A 17,189-nucleotide genomic window follows, 5' to 3' on the forward strand; every position below is an offset into this window, starting at 1 on the left:
TGGTACTGCTGCCGACTTTCGGCTATGCAGGTTTCCGCCAACTCCGATAGAGATCCTACGATACCTTATTACCTGGATCGCAGCCTCACATGCGCAGATTGAGATGACTCTTTCCCTGGGTACGGAGTGCTGATACCCATGTCTCTGCTGCTTTCAAAACATCTTTCCCTTCGTCTGGGCTCACTAACAACATTCCCACCTACGGATACCTAGGCCATTGGACAATGAGACACCAGTATTGCGACGATGCATCGCCCCGCCATCCGTGCTGTGCACTTATACTTCCGTACATACACTGCAAGGCGATTGGCGGCATCTGTGCAGATAACCCAGGGTGCACAGCAGACCGGAACATGAATGTGTGCATCGGTGAGGTAGGCCGCTATCTGCATCTCTACCTTAGTATCGTGCAGATGAACGAGACCGACCGCCTCGAGCTGCCGACATCACGTCCTGCTGCTTTCACAAAGTCAAACAACGATGAATGTTAACCCAACTTCACCTTATTCGTCGAGGTACAGTGTATTTCACCGAACGTTGTACACAATCGCGACACTCGGTGAGACCTTCCGAGCATGCCATTGGTCTGTCGTCTACCATGGCGACTGGCTTCCTTGCGGAAACGCCATCCGATCCCGACCTTTATTCGAACCCAACGTGCCAACTCCCTTACCTATCCTTATGGACATTGTCTTCAATACTGACCCTTGTCGGCTCTGGCAACCCTGGATTTGGAAAGCCCTGCTTTGGTCCCTGGCCCCATGTGCCTTATCAACGCTTCAACGCCTCTACCGGCGGATAACGGATGCCAACCCGATATGCTCGATTAACTCACCGCCACGGCGCTGAGCGAGGCCGCCCATCACCCATTTCATCGAGGCAAGGATGCCGAGCGTGGCACGCGTGGCAAGCTCTAACCACATGCATCTGGCATATGCCAACTCAAAGCAGACGTTTGACAGTTTGCGAACGAGCTGACTTTCTACGATAACAAGTAGCTCGAAGCCTCGAGCAGAGCGGCAGACCGAGTGCAAGTGCAAACGCTATGCCTCCTTCCCCGACAAGACCTGCGGCAGGCTGCTGAGTTCCATCGTACGCACACCTCAAATGGGTCGATGTCATCCCCTTTACAAGTCGATATGCTCGTTGCACCTGTTGCCGTTTGATAGTTGTGTTTTTAACGAAACTACGAGCTGAGGTTATGCCATGGAACCGATAGGGCTAGCTGCATATTGCCGTCCACGATGGGTTATTCCTCATAGTAGGTATTGATCTTTGACAAAGAGGCATTTTCCCTCCCTCTCTCGATATATCTCTCTCTCACACACCATAGGTTCCCGCCAATTGTAGCCACGTGTGTGCCTACAGGCAGCTAGGAACTTTGTGCGTGTCAGCAATATCGTGATGATAATGTCGGTGGGATCTAAGCCCATGGCATTTTTTGGTCTCCTTCCATCCTCTCCACCCTTGGGACCACATGAATTCTCTCCCACGTGCCGTCAACGCTTTATCGGAGTTGAGAAAAGGAATGTGAGTACTCCTCCAAGCAATTCCTCAGTATTACCGGCCAATCCGCCGATGATGTACTAGGATTGCTTGGTACGGCGGTTACAGGACCAACCAAAATGCTTCGATTTCCGTGGCTCCTAACAGCGCGCCCTCCACCAATAGCCCAGCCTCGTTCGTTGACACAAATGCCTGGACTCCCCTCATCAACAGCCTGAGGAGATGATTTGGATGTAGAAACATCCGAAATGCAGCGCTCATCCTCTTCTGCAGATTGAACACTGAATGAGACCGACTCAGTCAAAAATCGCGAGCTCAAAATGGCCGGCTTTGGCGACACCATCGACTCACTTCTGGAGACATATTCCAAGTGTCTGTGTCTCCTGAAGGGCCTAAAGGAAGCTCGTGGGAACAAGCAGCCTCGACAACTTCGAAGAAGCATTCGCTCTGACAGGTCCAAGGTCCGAAGTGTATACTCTTCAAAGCTGTCCGTGGCTGGGACTCATCTTGAAAAGGGTGACGGTGAGTGTTTCTGCGTGCAGCGGCTTTCTAAGCTCATGTACTAATGTATCACAACAGCCGTGGCTCGATCTTCTGTGCGAAGAGTGATTAAACGTCTTACATCGGCCACGACCAACTTGCTTCATCTCATGACCAGAGGCCAGAACCCCGTCATTGACTACCAGTCACTCAAGACTCTGTCCAACTCATCGCGTGTCGACGCTGTCAAAGCGATCAATGACCTGTCACGGAGACTTAGCACTCCGTCCTTGAAGTCTAGCTCATCCGGGTCAAGTAAGAAGCACAAGCATTCGAAGAGGATGCTTGCGGCAGACAGCAAGTCCAAGTTGAAGGACAGGGAAGCCCCCGAGCGCAACCTTCTCAAGTCTGCGGCGGAGGCGAACGGAACAGAGACCAAACCTGGAGAACCTAGCTATGCACAGCACCTCAAAGCCGAGAAACGTATGTCCATGGCAACGATGTCATCAGGCAGCACCAAGCTTGGCGAAATTGCCCCCAACAGGTTGCGACGAAGGCTATCGGAAAAGCCGGCATCGACAGATCAGTTCAGCGTGGCGCCAACATACCCGTTGAGACCTTACCATCAACCGGAGGTCAAACGCAAGAGGCTGTGGGGACTTTTCGGGTGACGATGAACTCACATCTTGATAAGGGCGTTTACTCTGCCTATGGATACTGGGAGCCACAGAGCCACAGAAAGCAGTCTGAACAACGCGCAGGAACATATGATGAAGGACCACGAAATCCAACCCAAACAGCTATAACGGGGAGTAATTGGATGGGATATGATTCACGAAAATAACGATATACGCAAATCACGACGCCGATATAGGCGGACAGGAAGGCCAGATATGAGTATCTATAATAGCACAGGTTTTAGGCGAGGAGCTCTGCATTGCGATGCAACCGCGGGGTAAGAGCAATAATCTACAGATTGATGATGAATGAAGCCCTCAATCAAAGCCGCATAAACCCGGGGCATCATAGATAGATACACGGATCAGAAATGGCAAGGTTGTGTGACCTTGAACTCTGCAAATCTGACCAAGACTAATATCGCTGTCGGGAGTGGTTCATACGACAAGCGCTGTTAAGGGGGAAAAAACCACATTTGGAAAAATAAAATAAAAATAAAGTAAAGAAGACCGGCAGCCTTGAGGGCACTCCAAACCCAGAAGTAGTCTCGAGTACCACTGCACGCAATCTGTGTGGAGGACTACAAGTGGGACACCTGAGCTGACAGCGCTGGACGTCACTGGCTCTGCCCCACCATCCACATCGACGTCGATTCCTTACCCACCTCGAATGGGCCCAAGCGTGTCTTCAACTCGATATCGCCTTTCGCAACGTGCTCACACGACGACGACGCTTAGATTGACGGCCAAACAACCCCAAGTCAATCGCTGACTGTCGCCTCGAGTCGACTACCATCGGGCTGTCGATAAAAGCTATAGAGGAGCGGCAGAACATGCAGCACCGCCCCTACTGAATCACCACCACTCATTCTTCGCTGCCGACGCCGCCCCTCACCTCACGATGCCTTCAGACCCCGCCGCAAACCTTAGCGCTCTGCTGCGCGCAGCTTCCATCGAAGACCATGAAGAGGTCCTAAAGGCTGCCAATGCTTCTCTTAAAGCCTCCAAGACTGACATCGTTGCCCAACGCACCCGCGTTGTTGCGCTTCTCAAGCTCGACCGCTTCGACGACGCCCTCCGTGCGATTGCCGACGGCGGCGACAAACTCGAGGTCGCTAGCCTTTTGGAAAAGGCCTATGCGCTTTACAAGACGGGAAAGCTACAAGAGGCTCGCGAGGTTGCCAATTCCAAGCCCCAGCGAAGCTTCCGCCACCTGGTTGCTCAGGTGGCCTATCGAGCCGAAGACTTCAAGGACGCGCTCGACGTCTACAGCAGCCTGTTGGAGGATGAGCAAGGAGAGGAGAGCGATCTAAAGATCAACCAGCTGGCGTCCGCCGCCCAGCTGGAATGGAAGGTTTCCAACAGCCTTGACGGAGAAGACACGCCGATTCCCGCCGCCGAAGATGCCGACACCTTCGAGCTTGCCTACAACATTGCCTGTGGTATGATTGCCCGCGGCGAGCTCTCCGAAGCTACGAAGCTGCTCCAGAAAGCACTGCGCCTCTGTGACGACTCCGAAGAGCTCTCCGAAGACGACAAGAAGGCCGAGATGACCCCCATCATGGTTCAGCAGGTGTATGTCTACACTAGGTTAGGCAAGACCGAGGAAGCTCTTGCGATCCAGAAGCGACTATCCATTTCAGAGTAGGTTGGCCCAAAATTCTTTCTAAAGGAGGTTTTCGCTTACCTCTATTACTCAGGGACTCTGACGCCGAGTCTCGACTGATTGCGTTGAACAACACCTCCGCTCTTGCGACCGAGGTAGATAACCCATATTTGGCCCAGCGCAAGTTCGACACCGCAGCAGCCCTCAGAAAACAGGCGAAGCTTTTCAACTATCAAGAAAGCCAGCTGGAGCAGAATAAGTACATTCTTGGTCTGCAAGCTCAAAAGTTTGATGGCGTGTATGAAAAGTCGTCAAAGGTACTTGCCAAGGCTTCGCCAACAGTGTCCGTCGACACAAACGGTCTTTCGGCCATCAATGCCACAGCCTTTGCTTTGCGTCGCTCCAAGGTGGTTGAAGTGAAAGAGGTTCTCCCTTTGATTGAGAAGCGCCCTACAGATGTCGGCCTGCTCCTCACCATAATACAGCTCTACCTCACAGCGAACAACCCTGGTGCTGCGTTGTCCGTCCTTGAGCGCTTCTTGCAGAACCTGGAGAAGCAAGGTCCTTCAGAAGTGCGCTTCTCTCCCGGTTTGGTTGCCTTGACTGTCTCTCTTTATAGCCAGCAGGGCCGCCATAGCAACATACGATCAGAGCTAACAAAGGCATCGTCCTTCTGGGAGAAGCACGATGGGCGCCACGTCGACTCTCTCCTCCGTGGCGCCGGTTCGGAGCTCCTCAAGTCATCTGAGCCCACGGATCTTGCAGCTGCTGGCGCTGCGTTTGAGAAGCTTTGCCAGAAGCCCGTTGCGGACCCTATCGCCGCCGCTGGCCTCGTGGCATCCTTCGCCACATCAGACAGAGCAAAGGTGACGCCTCACCTCGCTGGTCTGGCTCCCATTGACGACCTCCTACGGGGGGTCAACGTCGACGAGCTCGTCAGCAATGGCGTCGCCACCACTGCGCCGGCAGCCAGCCAGGCCAAGAAACGCCGCCTCGATCAGCCCACCGACGCAGGCAACAAGAAGAAGAGAAGAAGAAAGCTGCCCAAGGACTATGTCGAGGGCAAGAAGATGGATCCTGAGCGCTGGTTGCCCCTCCGCGACCGATCCTCGTACCGCCCCAAGGGTAAGAAGGGCAAGAAGAAGGCCCAGGAAGCGACGCAAGGTGGCTTCGTCAAGGAGGAGGAGACATTGGAGTTGGCCGGTGGCGCAGGATCTGTCAAAGTCGAGAAGGCGCCGACGACATCGTCGAACAAGAAGAAGAAGAAGGGCAAGAAATGAGGAAATGTGCTGTAGGACTTACTAGCCCCTCTGTCAAGAACATGCTGAAGGCCATGCTTGTCCTGCCACCACGGCTGCATTACCAAAATCAAAAAGTTCATTACTGTTCCTCCCATGATCACGAATCCATGAATATGACCTGAGTTTGAGAGACTGGTACCAAGATGTCGGGGAAGAGATATTGTATGATTGAGTACGCGCGCTATCTACTCTTACCATGTACCTCTTTCCAAGTCTGGCCCCCTAATCGCCAGTCACAACATTGGCCTCAAAGTCCAGACTCCTTTCACCCATCAGCCATGAACCCACAGTACACACCTATGGCTCTAGATCGGTTACACTTTGCCAGTTCATCGGATCATGGTTGTTGACAGTAGAAATAAGTAATTTTGAATGACAGCCAAGGAGCGCTGCCGGCCCCTACCTGCGCATCCTTTAATGATGATGCTGTCTGTCATACGGCCCCTTCCCGTTCATCCCTCTCTATCAAATCACTAGCTACTCTTTTTCTCGCTCGCTGGTATCTTCCGTTTTCTCCTGACTCATCCCCAGATCCGCATCATCCGATATCAACTAGTTCTACAATGTCGGCATGGTTTTTTTTTTTCAACATGAAAAATCGCCTCGGAAAGTTTTGCCTCTCCCTTTAAATTATGAGACCTAGCTAGGCCTTGACTGCTTGCACAGGGGGGCTAGGCAGCCGTTGCATCTCAGCACCCCTCTCGTCTTCCTCCTCCTTCTCCTCCATCTGGGGTTCTAAGGGCGTCGAAGGCTCGGACGCGGTTGCCAGTGGAGTTGCCAGAGCAGCAGAGATGGGTTGTGGACTTATGATCAGCTGAGGGCTGGGTATAGGCCGTGGGCTAACGATTTGCGGACTGCTCACAGCTGCCTCGCTCTCTTCTTCATCTCCAGACTCGTTCTCGATTGGAGGAAGCGGTGTCCTTCTTCCCTCAGAGAAACTGACTGCTGCCTCGCTCTCGCCATCGGATGGCACCAAGAGGTGCCCGCCAAAGGCGGGTGCTTTGGATGCGTGTGCTGAAGAATACTTGCGATGAAGTTCACGAAAGCTCCTGGCTGTGGCAGTGCTGGCGCTGGCAGCTGATTCTCTTCTTTCTGTGGGTTCCAGCGAATCATTCAAAGCGTCGTGGTAGTCTTCTGCGACACTGACTGGGGACGCAGGCTCGTCTTGCTTACGCTGCTTCATGCGCTCCTCCGGAGTAAGTTGCTGTAGCTCGGAGCCGAAGTTGATAACGGACGCCTTCTTTCCATGTACCACAAAACTGCCGGAACCCCTGGTGAGCACGTCCTCACGGCCAGTGTCATCTGCGCCGCTGCCGGAGATGATTTCCTTGCCCTTTCTGCTGCGGTGGTGTGAAAGGTGGCCAGCACTTTCTCTGAGTGTGCGTTGGAGACTTCGCCGGATCTTGGTCTTGTCTTGTTTATCGATTGAGCCAGGCGTATCTCGCGACTCCGAGGCATCTCCTGGTTCAGAGAAAGACCCCGTTCGCTTCCGTTCCGGGGGAATTCGCCCGCGAGAGCCCGACTCTAGTAGACCGGCTTGCTGTAGTAGCGCCCGTTCGTTTGCATCAACGTCTTCATGTCGGTCATTGTCTGCAGACTGTTCGGTGGCATTGCCTCTCTTCTGCGTTGAATGCTGTTGCGGGCTGTAGAAAGTCGGCTCGCCAGATGACTGGCTGGAGCTGGAACCAGGTCTCTGAGGCTGAACACGCTCTGTCGACTTGGAAACCTTCGAGTCCCATGAGTTTTGATGCTTGTGTGGGCTGAAAGTAGCACTGGTAGGCGGGGTTTGATAAGCTTCAGTGACGGGAGAGTCGGGCTCTGCTTGCGGAGTTTTCGAAGGCTGAATTGTTGAGACAGCGGCGGATGATCGCCTGCGCCTGCGTGCCACGCTATTTGCCGACACGGCGTCGAGAATAGGAGGCCTTTCTTTGGCAGAGGGTGATGTCTCACGAGGCTCTCGGCCGTTTTGAGTTGTAGTAGGAGTGAGACCCCGAAGACTCTGCTCCTCAGCTAGATCCTTCAGGAGAACATCCCGATGACACATTGATTTCCACATGTCCATGCGGGTCCACTTGATCTTGACATCCATGTGAGCTGCAGCTGACAAGATCTGGTCTCTGGTTTTGCCTTGAATAGGCGATAGGATCTGAAGGTGCCGGGCGTTCCTCAAGTGTCCTTCTAATTCTTGCTCCTTCAGAGCAATTTCTTCATCAGCTTTGGCGACTGCATCCATCATAGTCTGCCGTCGTTGCGCCTGGATGGACTCGGCCTCTTTGTGGTCAATCTTGCCTCTAACAATGCTAACATCGCCTGTTGGAGTCTGGATGACTTGAGCAGACGCCGAACTGCCGAGTCTCCTAATACCACGCCGGCTTTGGCCCTCGTAATTGCCTCCCACGACGCCTCTCATGCGAACGCCTGACGTCGTAAAAGCCGCTGCATAGTTCAGCTTGGCTAGCCAATCATTCATCTCTTCCTCATTATCGGCTAGGAGAACTTCCTCCACATAACCGCTGGGCTGAGAATATTTGAAGGCGTTCTTGTGCTTCTTATAGGTGGAATCGACGAGCGCAACAGCTTCCTTAGTTGGCAGATACCCGTCTGGTTTGAATTCCGGAAGAGGCGGCTTGAAGGTAATTGGCTCGCCATCGAAACCCTGCTTGACATGAGACTCGTACTGGTGCATTAGGTTTTTTATCCAAGTGGTGTTGCGGAAAAAGTAGAGTTGAGCGCCTGTGAGAATGGCTCCCCATTCCTGCCACGGTGACCTCGTCTTCTTCTTCTTGACATCTTTGCGCCACAGAAGCCCGACCTTGGTGATCTTGATGTCAACAACGCCCTGTGCCGCCTCGGCCGGGTTGCTGGAGCCTTTGTCATCGCGGAACGCATCAGGCCGGGATCTGGCTGACACAATCTGCAACACTCCGGTTCTGAAGAAAGTTCTTTGAAGCTCCTTTACGTTGAGATCTTTTGCCGTCCCTAAGTAATTGTAATGGTCTTCGAGTTCCATTACGTCTTTGAGACTCGGTCGCAAGATATCCAGCTTGCCGTCTATTATAAGTGTGTAAGGATCAAGAGGCTCCCGGCTTGACCGCTTGGTCGTAGTTTCCGGTGTGCCTCCTGGGAAAATCGTCTTCCGCTTGGCCCTGTTTGCCAAAAGCCGATCGCTGTTGAGGTCTAGGTCATCCTCGACATGAATGAAAGGGGTATACGTAATGTTGTCGTAAAAACAGCTCAAGACCGAGTCCGAAACACCCTCCCCTTTGGTGTTCTTCAAGTAATCGGGTTGCTGCATCTTGTGCTTGTTGTTCTTATTGAAGACATCAGTGTGTAAAATAAGTAGTGAGAATGCGACGAAGTACGCCTGATCTGGAGAGGCATAGATTCCAGGGTTGCATTCGTGGTAACGGTTCGCAAAAGCCTGTAGACACCTGTCTATCTGCTGCGTCTCCTTCGGTAGTTCGGCCTCCATGAGCAGCTTTCGGATAGCCATATCCATTGGGTACTCAAAGAAGCTGAAGCGGCGCATATAGCTCCGTAAGACTGCTATTGAGAACGGATCACTCCCCTTGGACAACGCACTGGCAATTACTCCGCGACTCAATATTTCCTCTATTCGAGCAAGGTACTTGACGGGCGTCTCATCCTCAAGCCTCTCGGGTAGAGGAATGGCTTCGCGGGCAATCTGCAACGAGTTGTTCTTTGAAGTGTTGGATCCAGGCGTTGCTGGTGTCAGGCTGCCTTGTCGACCCTGACCAAGATCGGAGTTTTGGCGTAGTCGGTTCAGCCCAAGTAGGTCACCGAAGCTTTTGCGCCCAACTGACGTCGATGCTCGACCAGTTCCAGGGTCAAGATGACCATCCGTGGAATCCCTTCCTAGAGAACTCATCGTTGACGATCTGCCACGGCGCTGTAAGCGGGCACGCGTAGGGGAGGACTGTCCCGAGTTTGTCGATCCTGGTCTGAACAGAGCAGTAGCGGGTGAAGCATTGGGCTTCGCAGACTGCTCATGCGCAGAGGACGCCACGGAGTTGGCCCTTGTGCTGTGACTCGAATGAGGCCGCGAGCCTTGCTGAGGACGAGGGGTTCCCTCTCTAGAAGTAGAAGCAGCGGCCGATTGGGGACCGCCGAGAGACGAAGATGACGTGGCGGGGTTGTCAGTCGAAGGCTTGCCCTTCTGTGGTAAATGAGACAAGTCAAACATTGGCGCTGCAGCCTTGGGTTTCCTTCGGGGTAGGCGGAAAAAGCTGGAGCTTGAGGGTGCCGGAGGCGAGTTGCCTAGGGTGTTTGTAGCATATAAGTGTTCTCCTGAGCTAGCGTCGGAGCGCGACGATTCTGAGGCTCGATTATTGGGAAGAGATAGGTTGGGCACGTCATGATGCTCTCCATTCGTCGGCGATCTCGAAGATGCTGGGCGGCCAGGCTCCTCAAAAGTCACGAGGGTTGGCCGGTTTCTCGATACCATGTCTTCCAACCCCGTCTTTCTTCTCGTTGACTTCCACGTCATGGCCCTTCCGCCTCCATCCTCGCTGTGTCTTGGCAATTCGCCTGAGCGTCGGAAGCGATCCGCGAGTCGCATGCGCGACTGCTTCTTCTGGGGAACCTGGAGGTCGGCGGTGGGAGCTGTCGTGATAATCTCAGGGGCTAGTGTAGCTGGTCAGCAAAGTGGTCTTAAGAAGACCCGGCTCTTGCCTTGGCGAGAGCCGTTTGGGGGGAGTGGTTAGTAGAAACATACGGCGAGGTACAGGAGGGGGCTTTTCAGCCTGTTGTTTAGCCCTAACCGATAATTGCGAGTCGGATGCGTTGCGGAACCTCAATATGGAGAAACGACGGTGCTTTGGTGTCTCTTCCTGGATAGGAGGGGTATCCGGTCGCGCATCAGGGTCATTGGGATTCGGTGGATTGAGAGCGCCATCATCGTCGTCGGATGGCCTAGGCAAGGCCAGAGACGTAGACGGAGGTTCTTGTACCGAAATGGACACAGAGGGTCGCGGTTGATCCCCTTGAGTTTCCTGGTCCTGTTTCTGCTTCTGTTCCTGTTCCGGCTGCGAGGTGGGCGGCGGCGGCGGGGGCGATGATGGCAGTTTGAGCTCGGGTATCGGGTTCGAGTGGTCGCCGAGTTGTTGCTTCTTGTGCTGTTGTGATTGGGGTCGAGAGAGAGACTGCAGCGGTGGCGGGGGCGCCAGCTGGTCGGGCTGTTGGTGGTGGGATTGAGGTCGCTGGGGAGGGAAGTGTTGAGGGAGCGGCGGTAGCTGAGGCGCAGTTTCGGACTCAAGAATGGTATGGCGCCTCATATCGGTCTCGCTGACCATGTTGCCGCGACGGCGTAGGAAAGGCATGACGGCGATGGGTCATGGTTTGCCAGGGATATATCGTCAGAAGTGGGAGGATGACGACCGCGGTCACGTCTGGGTGGTGCGGTGGGATGCCGTATGATCCGGACGTTAAGCCATCAGCACGAGGTGGAATTGTTGAGTACGGAGGCGGGAGACATTGGCGAGTCTATCAGATGAGGGATGCGCGGTGGAAGTTGAACACAAAGGAGGAGAATTGGACGGTAGGGAGACCGAGTAAGCAGTGTCAAGGTGAGGTCAGGTTTGGTAAGGCCAGGCGAGACGGGGCGAGGTGAGTTAAGGTGAAGTGAGGCAAGGGTGTTGTTTATGTTAGGCTAAGCGCATTGCAACGCAAGAGACAGGACGACCGGGTTTGGGGGTAGGGGTCCTTAGGTTGGTTGCTGGATACGGTAGGTGTAGGTAATTATCCGTAGGCTGGTCCTCTGCTGGCGTTGGCGTACCTGGCCGCGCAAGGTGAGGCAAGGTACCTCTTCGTACCTTTAGGGGAAGGAGGACGAAGGGAGGGAGACCGAGTAATACTGTGGACAGCTGAATGTGGGGGGAGGAGAGCGAGAAAAGGCGTAGGGAAGTATTTTCGAGACGTGAGCCCGAGGCGAGGGAATCTAAGTGAAGCACCAGAAGTCGAAAGTAAGGCGAAGAAAGAAACGTCCTGTAGGTACAGTTGAGGCTGGATGCGTAGAGAAGGACGTTTGATGTGAGGAAAAAGATCAACAGGGAAAAAAGTACACATACGACCCAATTGGCATCAGGTTGGCGTTTGCGTGCGCTGTCGTCGTCCCAGTCTCATAGGTAAGGTAAGGTACGAAGTAGGTACCGGGGGAAAAGGGGGGGGGGGGGGGCTGGAAGGAAAGAAGAGTTTTAGAAGCCATAAGGCGACAGACCACAAACGGCAGATACATTGAATAATAAAACATGGCACATTGGTAGTACTCATCACTTCAGTATCCCGTACGGAACAGGACACGACTTTGATACAAGGTTATGCCACATCACGGGCACTCGACGGACAGCGGCGAGAGTCAGGAAGCTACGGATAGGGAGGGAGAATCGCTGGGCTAGACTATTCAGAATACGCTACGGACGACCTTACCTTCGCTGCGAATTTACGACTAATAACATCCTTGGACTGATGCAGTCGAGCCGCAGTAAACTGGAGTGGGCCGGTTCCAGGCTGAGGTGCCACGCATTTTTGCACACGTACCCAGCAGCTGGGGGGCTGGGCTGAGGTTCCTAGCCTCCAGGTCAGTAATAACGTGGTAGAGAACCTAGCACGGGGCTTAGGTAACTTGGGCAAGATGTTGGTAGTAGGTAGTCTTGTGTATCTCTTCCCATCTACTAACACCTCAGGTAATTTTCTAAGGTAGTTCGGCATATAGGTACGTTGGCTTGAGTGTCTTACACCAAACTGAGGTTACCATGGGCAGGAATACACGCACTGCATATTGGACGACGAGTGACGAGTCTGTAGACAGCCATGGGGGAATGAGAAACTGACGAAGAACTAAGGTAGACAAAGGAGGACAAGCAGGGTCAGGCCTGGCGATCCTCAGACTGCCAATTTGGTGAGCAAAGGGCAATGTTGAGATGAAGCACCAGTGCAGACACCACCAGTCTGAAATGAAGAATACGCTGGCCGGGCTGCGGTCCGGGCACTATATGAAGCCCACCTTGCTACTCAGTGCTCAGTGGAGGACTCTCGTCAGGACTCCAGGTGCAACTTGCAAGGGGTTCAAAGATTGACCTCGTTAGGTAAGCCAGGTGAAGAGGATCAGGGATACGTAGTACCTAGTCCAACCTCTGAACTTTGGCACAAATTCACTGACCCGACGGGAGTGCCGGTCCAGCCAAGAGACACCTCCCATTAGGTAGGTACTCAAGACACCATGCCTCATGCGTACCTTTACCCATACCTATGAGGTGCCTTAGCTAAGCATCCAATGTCTCCAAATATCCATGGATGTACAAGCACCAATTGCGCTGTTCTGGTACCTCGATTGTGGCCTCCCGCTTTCTAGCGTTCCTCGCATCCCTCAAGTAATGGAAGACATGGGGTCGCGATGACATCTCTGCGAATTCGCTGCGATAGTCGCATCTGCAATGCCAAGAGACATCATATGTTGGCTAACAAATACCCAGCATTGCTTCCTCGTCCCTTGGAGTCAATGACATGTGCAGTGATCCCGTCACCGACAAGGATCGTGTTGCGACGGCCAAACCCAGTTACCCAACCTACAAGTAAGCGGCTGCCTGAGCCTGTTCCCTGCCAACTCCAAGGTGAGGCAAGGTCAGCCGTGCTGTTGCATTCCTTATCGCTCGCTCACCTGCATTTTCCTGAACTTCGCTCCAAGCCTACATCCTCCAGGTCCCTGAGAGTGTCGCGATTCTATCGCTACAACAACCCCCATCATCGCAATTGACCCTCGGTCGCATCGCCCACATCCATCACTCCCTGACGTCGGGCTGAATTGACGTCAGTAATCTTCCACACCCGACCACCACAATAAGCTTTGCTCGTCGCTATGCGGCCTCACGTCGTCTTGTCTTCGCTGGCCAGCGTCGCCGTTCTGGTCCCCGCCGCCTCCGCTGCACGTTTCGACGCATACCCCGAATACCGCCACGACGCCTCCACTACTGCCGTGCGAGCCAAGTCTGACCTCTTTCCTTTCCTGAAAAGACTTCGGAATGGCGTCGTTGAATTCGTCTTCGGACCCCATCCTGCCAAAGCTAGCCACCTGACATCCCACGTTCGAACAAGCCTGCGAGACGATCACATCAATGAAGTCGTCTTGCGCTTCAATCTCACCACCGCGGAGGAAGAGTCTGCCTTTGCCGCCGCCGCCGCCCGCACCTTTCTAGACATTTGGGCCTTCAATCACGAATTCGTCGATGTTCGAATTCGTCAAGATAATGTTCGATCGCTGCTTGGGCTTCTGCCCGACTCTCTGAAATCAGCCTACTCGACGTTGATATCGGATGTGGCAGCCGCTGTGTACGACACATATCCGGCCGTCGATGTCCCGGCCCAGACTTACCGCATCCCCGATGGTCGCGCAAACCTCAAGAGCGCGCAAAGTGGGAACGAGAACTATTTTTTCCAGGATTACCAGAGGCTTGATGTATGTGACCTCACGCCCGTGCAAGCACTGCGGAGTTCGAGCTAATATGTTCTAGACAATTGTCCAATGGATGCGCTTAACCGAAGCTATGTTCCCAGCCATCACCGAAGTTATAACCATTGGGCAATCCTCTGAACAACGAGATATTCTCGGTCTCAAGGTTGGCATGAAGACCCGGGCGCCAGGCAGCGAAAAGCGGAAGACGGTCGTTGTTGCGGGAGGGATGCATGCAAGAGAGTGGATTTCCACGACAACTACCAACTATGTCGCTTGGTCATTCATTACGGCCTTCGGCAGGGAGCCCATGATCACCAAGCTGCTAGAGCACTTCGATTTCATCTTCATCCCGGCAGTCAACCCCGACGGTATCGAGTACACCTGGACTACAGACCGACTGTGGCGCAAGTCCCGGCAAGAGACGGGTATGTCTTGGTGCCACGGTTTCGACCTCGACCACGCCTTTGGCTATGAATGGGGCGACTACTCCGAAAACGACCCTTGCTCTGAAAGCTATGGCGGTAAACAGCCATGGCAGGCTGCCGAAGCCAGAGCTATAGCACTCTGGGCGAGGAATGCGTCATTGGAGGATACCGAGTTTATTGGTCTCATTGACCTGCACTCCTATTCTCAACAGGTGCTATTTCCCTTCGCATACTCCTGCGACGTCGATCCGCCCAATGTCGAGAATCTCGAAGAGCTCGCCGCTGGGCTTGCCAAGGCCATCCGTCTGTCCAACGGAGAGCTGTACTCGGTCACATCAGCGTGCGAAGGAGCTGTCGCGGGACGGGGCTCTGCACCAGGCGCTAAGCGTCTTGAGACAGGCGGTGGATCGGCCATTGACTGGTTCTACCATGAACTGCATGCGCATTATAGTTACCAGATCAAGCTGAGGGATACCGGCAGCTACGGCTTCCTTCTTCCCAGGGAAAACATTATTCCCGTCGGCGAAGAAATATTCAGCGCGATGAAGTACTTTGGAGACTATCTCCTGGGCAACAACGGAATCGAGAAGTCCGTTGGAGCCTTGACGCCAACATCCGACGAACCGGATCGCAGTCTGGAGCTTCGCCGACTCAGAAAGCGCAAATAGTTAGGCAGAGGCTTTGAATGTTCGTTTTTCAGCTTCATCTATTCCATGGCTCTTTCTGGGAAAAACAAGCCAAAGAGCAGCAGGAGAGCGAAAGAAATCAGTAGCGGGGCACAGCAACCAGGGTGTACGACATGGAGTTATGGCGATGGTAGGAATTTGTTCAGGTATAATAGTCACGGTTGTACGCAGCGGTTATTAAAGCAATGGGTCGGTTCACCGGGACATTACTGTGGGACACCATGGTCGTCTATTCCCAACATTTTTTGTATGATTTTACAGCGGCTAGTAAAGCAAGAGATTGGATCGTTTTCCATAAACAGCGTACCAAGGTGCGAAAACTCCTTTACCAATTCATTATCATGGCGAGAGCGGTGTAGGTGGACGTGAACTTGAGTGCGGTGTCGAAGAGGAAAGAACCAATGGAGCCACTGCGAATTCATATGGGAGTCAGCAAGGAGTATCAGAGCTGGGGAGACAAATTTCAAGAAGGTGGAGAGAGGAGAGGTCTTGGGGGCGAAAACGTACCGAGTCCGGCCCTTGGGGCCAGCGCCGCTTGTGTAGCCAAAGGCGTAAAGGATACGGGACAGGGTCCAGCCGGCGCCGAGGACGGCGCTGGCGACGGGGAAGCGGAGGCCGGAGATGAGAAGGGCGCCGAGGAAAGAGGGCTGGTTCTCGGTGAAGTTTGCGTGGGCGCGTTGTGCTGTGATCAAGCGTTGCCGTTAGTGATTCCGGCTTCTCTATTCCTTCCCTGTCTGCTTCAATGGGAAGGGAACAGAGGGGCGGAAAGGGCGGGAGGAAAACCGTACCGCAGTTGAACTGGTATGCCTTGGGGTCCTTATCGGCCTGCTCGTTGGAGGCGTAGGGGGCCGGGTAGACGAGACCGCTGGCCTTGCGGTACTTGCTTGTCAGGAGGACGTGGGTGGTGTTGATGAAGAAGGTTGAGGCGGCGACGAGGAGGACGTAGCTGTTGGGGAGGGATTTGGTTAGCTATGCTGAGCTTCAAAGATATCTGTGTCTGTCTGTGGAGAGGGAACACAAAGAAAGAGAACCGTAGAGAGAGCTTGCGATACGTACCCGTACTCGTCGGGGACCTGGAGAGTGAGAGGCATGATGGCGACAGGGTGATTGAAGGGAGAGGTGGTTAGAATGAGCTTGCTGGATTACTGATCTGGGTGTGCATGTAATTGATCAAAGTAAGGTTTGGCGGGATGCGACTTGGTTGTGTGTATAGGAATGACAGGCAAACGACAACGCAATGACCATAGTCTTTATATTTACTAATATGCGACCTGAGAGCTACGTAACGAACGTGTCCTTGCCTGGGGGGGGTCGTATCCGTTTAGCTCGAGACGCCAGATGTTTTGGTCTGGGCTTTCTTTCTCCATGCCCGAAAGAACTGAGGTGGTCCTCCGCTCCGCTCTCTATCCCGGGCTACCTGTTCGTAACCTGAGCCTCCTTGCGTTCTAGGCTGGGCAGACTGTCGTGCCGTGGCACCGAGCCAGCCATGTTTTCCGTGTAGGCGGATACAAACGTAGCCCTTGGAAGATGAAAGAATAGGACTGTCGGGGCATCTCAGGGGTGGAGGACGGCCACATTTTGAGCCCGATTGCCGATGATGGCTGCGATTGACCAATCACTGTCTGTCCGGCGAGCTATGAGCGGGGCCGTTTTGACGTCCCGCTGTGCGGACTTTGATGCGGACTTTGGACTCACCTTAGTAATTGCTTGCTTGAGGAAGAAAGTGCACGAGATTCTTCCGCAGCGTACGGAATCTTTGTGCTGCCTTGGACATTCCAACGACAAATGTGTGAAAAAGGAAAATGAGGTTATTCCCATAATGACACTACCTTACATTGAACCCTGCGCTATTGCCCAGACGTAGGTTCCTTATAAGTGATTAAGGTTGGTAGCGTTTCGGGACTTTTGCGCGTTTGGCAGCTCTTCTCTCCCAATAAGATGCTGACGGGGAGTTAGCACGCAATTTTAGTACCGGCTTCGCCATGTGATCGGCCCCTAGGATCTCTGGGGTCGATGATATCTATCCGTACCCAGGACTACT

General features: G+C 53.6%; 5 protein-coding genes across 5 annotated transcripts; 3 read left to right on the forward strand and 2 right to left on the reverse strand.

Moving 5' to 3' along the window:
- The first annotated feature begins 678 nt into the window (after positions 1-678).
- HER10_EVM0004371 (uncharacterized protein) lies at positions 679-3,178 on the forward strand. The gene is made up of 2 exons (XM_035482951.1): positions 679-2,028; positions 2,086-3,178. Exons 1-2 carry the CDS (start codon positions 1,827-1,829, stop codon positions 2,655-2,657), a joined length of 774 nt encoding a protein of 257 aa, XP_035338263.1. The 5' UTR covers positions 679-1,826; the 3' UTR covers positions 2,658-3,178.
- A 46-nt stretch (positions 3,179-3,224) lies between these two features.
- On the forward strand, positions 3,225-5,623 carry HER10_EVM0010681 (SRP72 RNA-binding domain-containing protein). Its single transcript, XM_035480133.1, has 2 exons — positions 3,225-4,307; positions 4,364-5,623. The coding sequence occupies exons 1-2, from the start codon at positions 3,565-3,567 to the stop codon at positions 5,547-5,549; spliced, it is 1,929 nt and encodes a 642-aa protein (XP_035338858.1). The 5' UTR covers positions 3,225-3,564; the 3' UTR covers positions 5,550-5,623.
- Positions 5,624-5,959: 336 nt separating this feature from the next.
- HER10_EVM0002777 (Sec7 domain-containing protein) lies at positions 5,960-11,234 on the reverse strand. Its single transcript, XM_035472472.1, has 2 exons — positions 10,306-11,234; positions 5,960-10,214 (listed from the first exon to the last, which is right to left on the reverse strand). The coding sequence occupies exons 1-2, from the start codon at positions 10,907-10,909 to the stop codon at positions 6,214-6,216; spliced, it is 4,605 nt and encodes a 1,534-aa protein (XP_035338121.1). The 5' UTR covers positions 10,910-11,234; the 3' UTR covers positions 5,960-6,213.
- Positions 11,235-13,443: 2,209 nt separating this feature from the next.
- Positions 13,444-15,130, forward strand: HER10_EVM0001515 (zinc carboxypeptidase; the record flags this gene model as incomplete). The annotated part of the gene is made up of 2 exons (XM_035471260.1): positions 13,444-14,040; positions 14,096-15,130. 2 exons carry the CDS (start codon positions 13,444-13,446, stop codon positions 15,128-15,130), a joined length of 1,632 nt encoding a protein of 543 aa, XP_035337993.1.
- A 343-nt stretch (positions 15,131-15,473) lies between these two features.
- HER10_EVM0002422 (MAPEG family protein) lies at positions 15,474-16,239 on the reverse strand (the record flags this gene model as incomplete). The annotated part of the gene is made up of 4 exons (XM_035472134.1): positions 15,474-15,558; positions 15,656-15,830; positions 15,937-16,094; positions 16,205-16,239. 4 exons carry the CDS (start codon positions 16,237-16,239, stop codon positions 15,474-15,476), a joined length of 453 nt encoding a protein of 150 aa, XP_035338082.1.
- Between the last annotated feature and the right edge of the window lie 950 nt (positions 16,240-17,189).

The sequence above is a fragment of the Colletotrichum scovillei genome (assembly GCF_011075155.1).
Source record: "Colletotrichum scovillei strain TJNH1 chromosome Unknown Contig00001, whole genome shotgun sequence".
Lineage (NCBI taxonomy): Eukaryota > Fungi > Ascomycota > Sordariomycetes > Glomerellales > Glomerellaceae > Colletotrichum > Colletotrichum scovillei.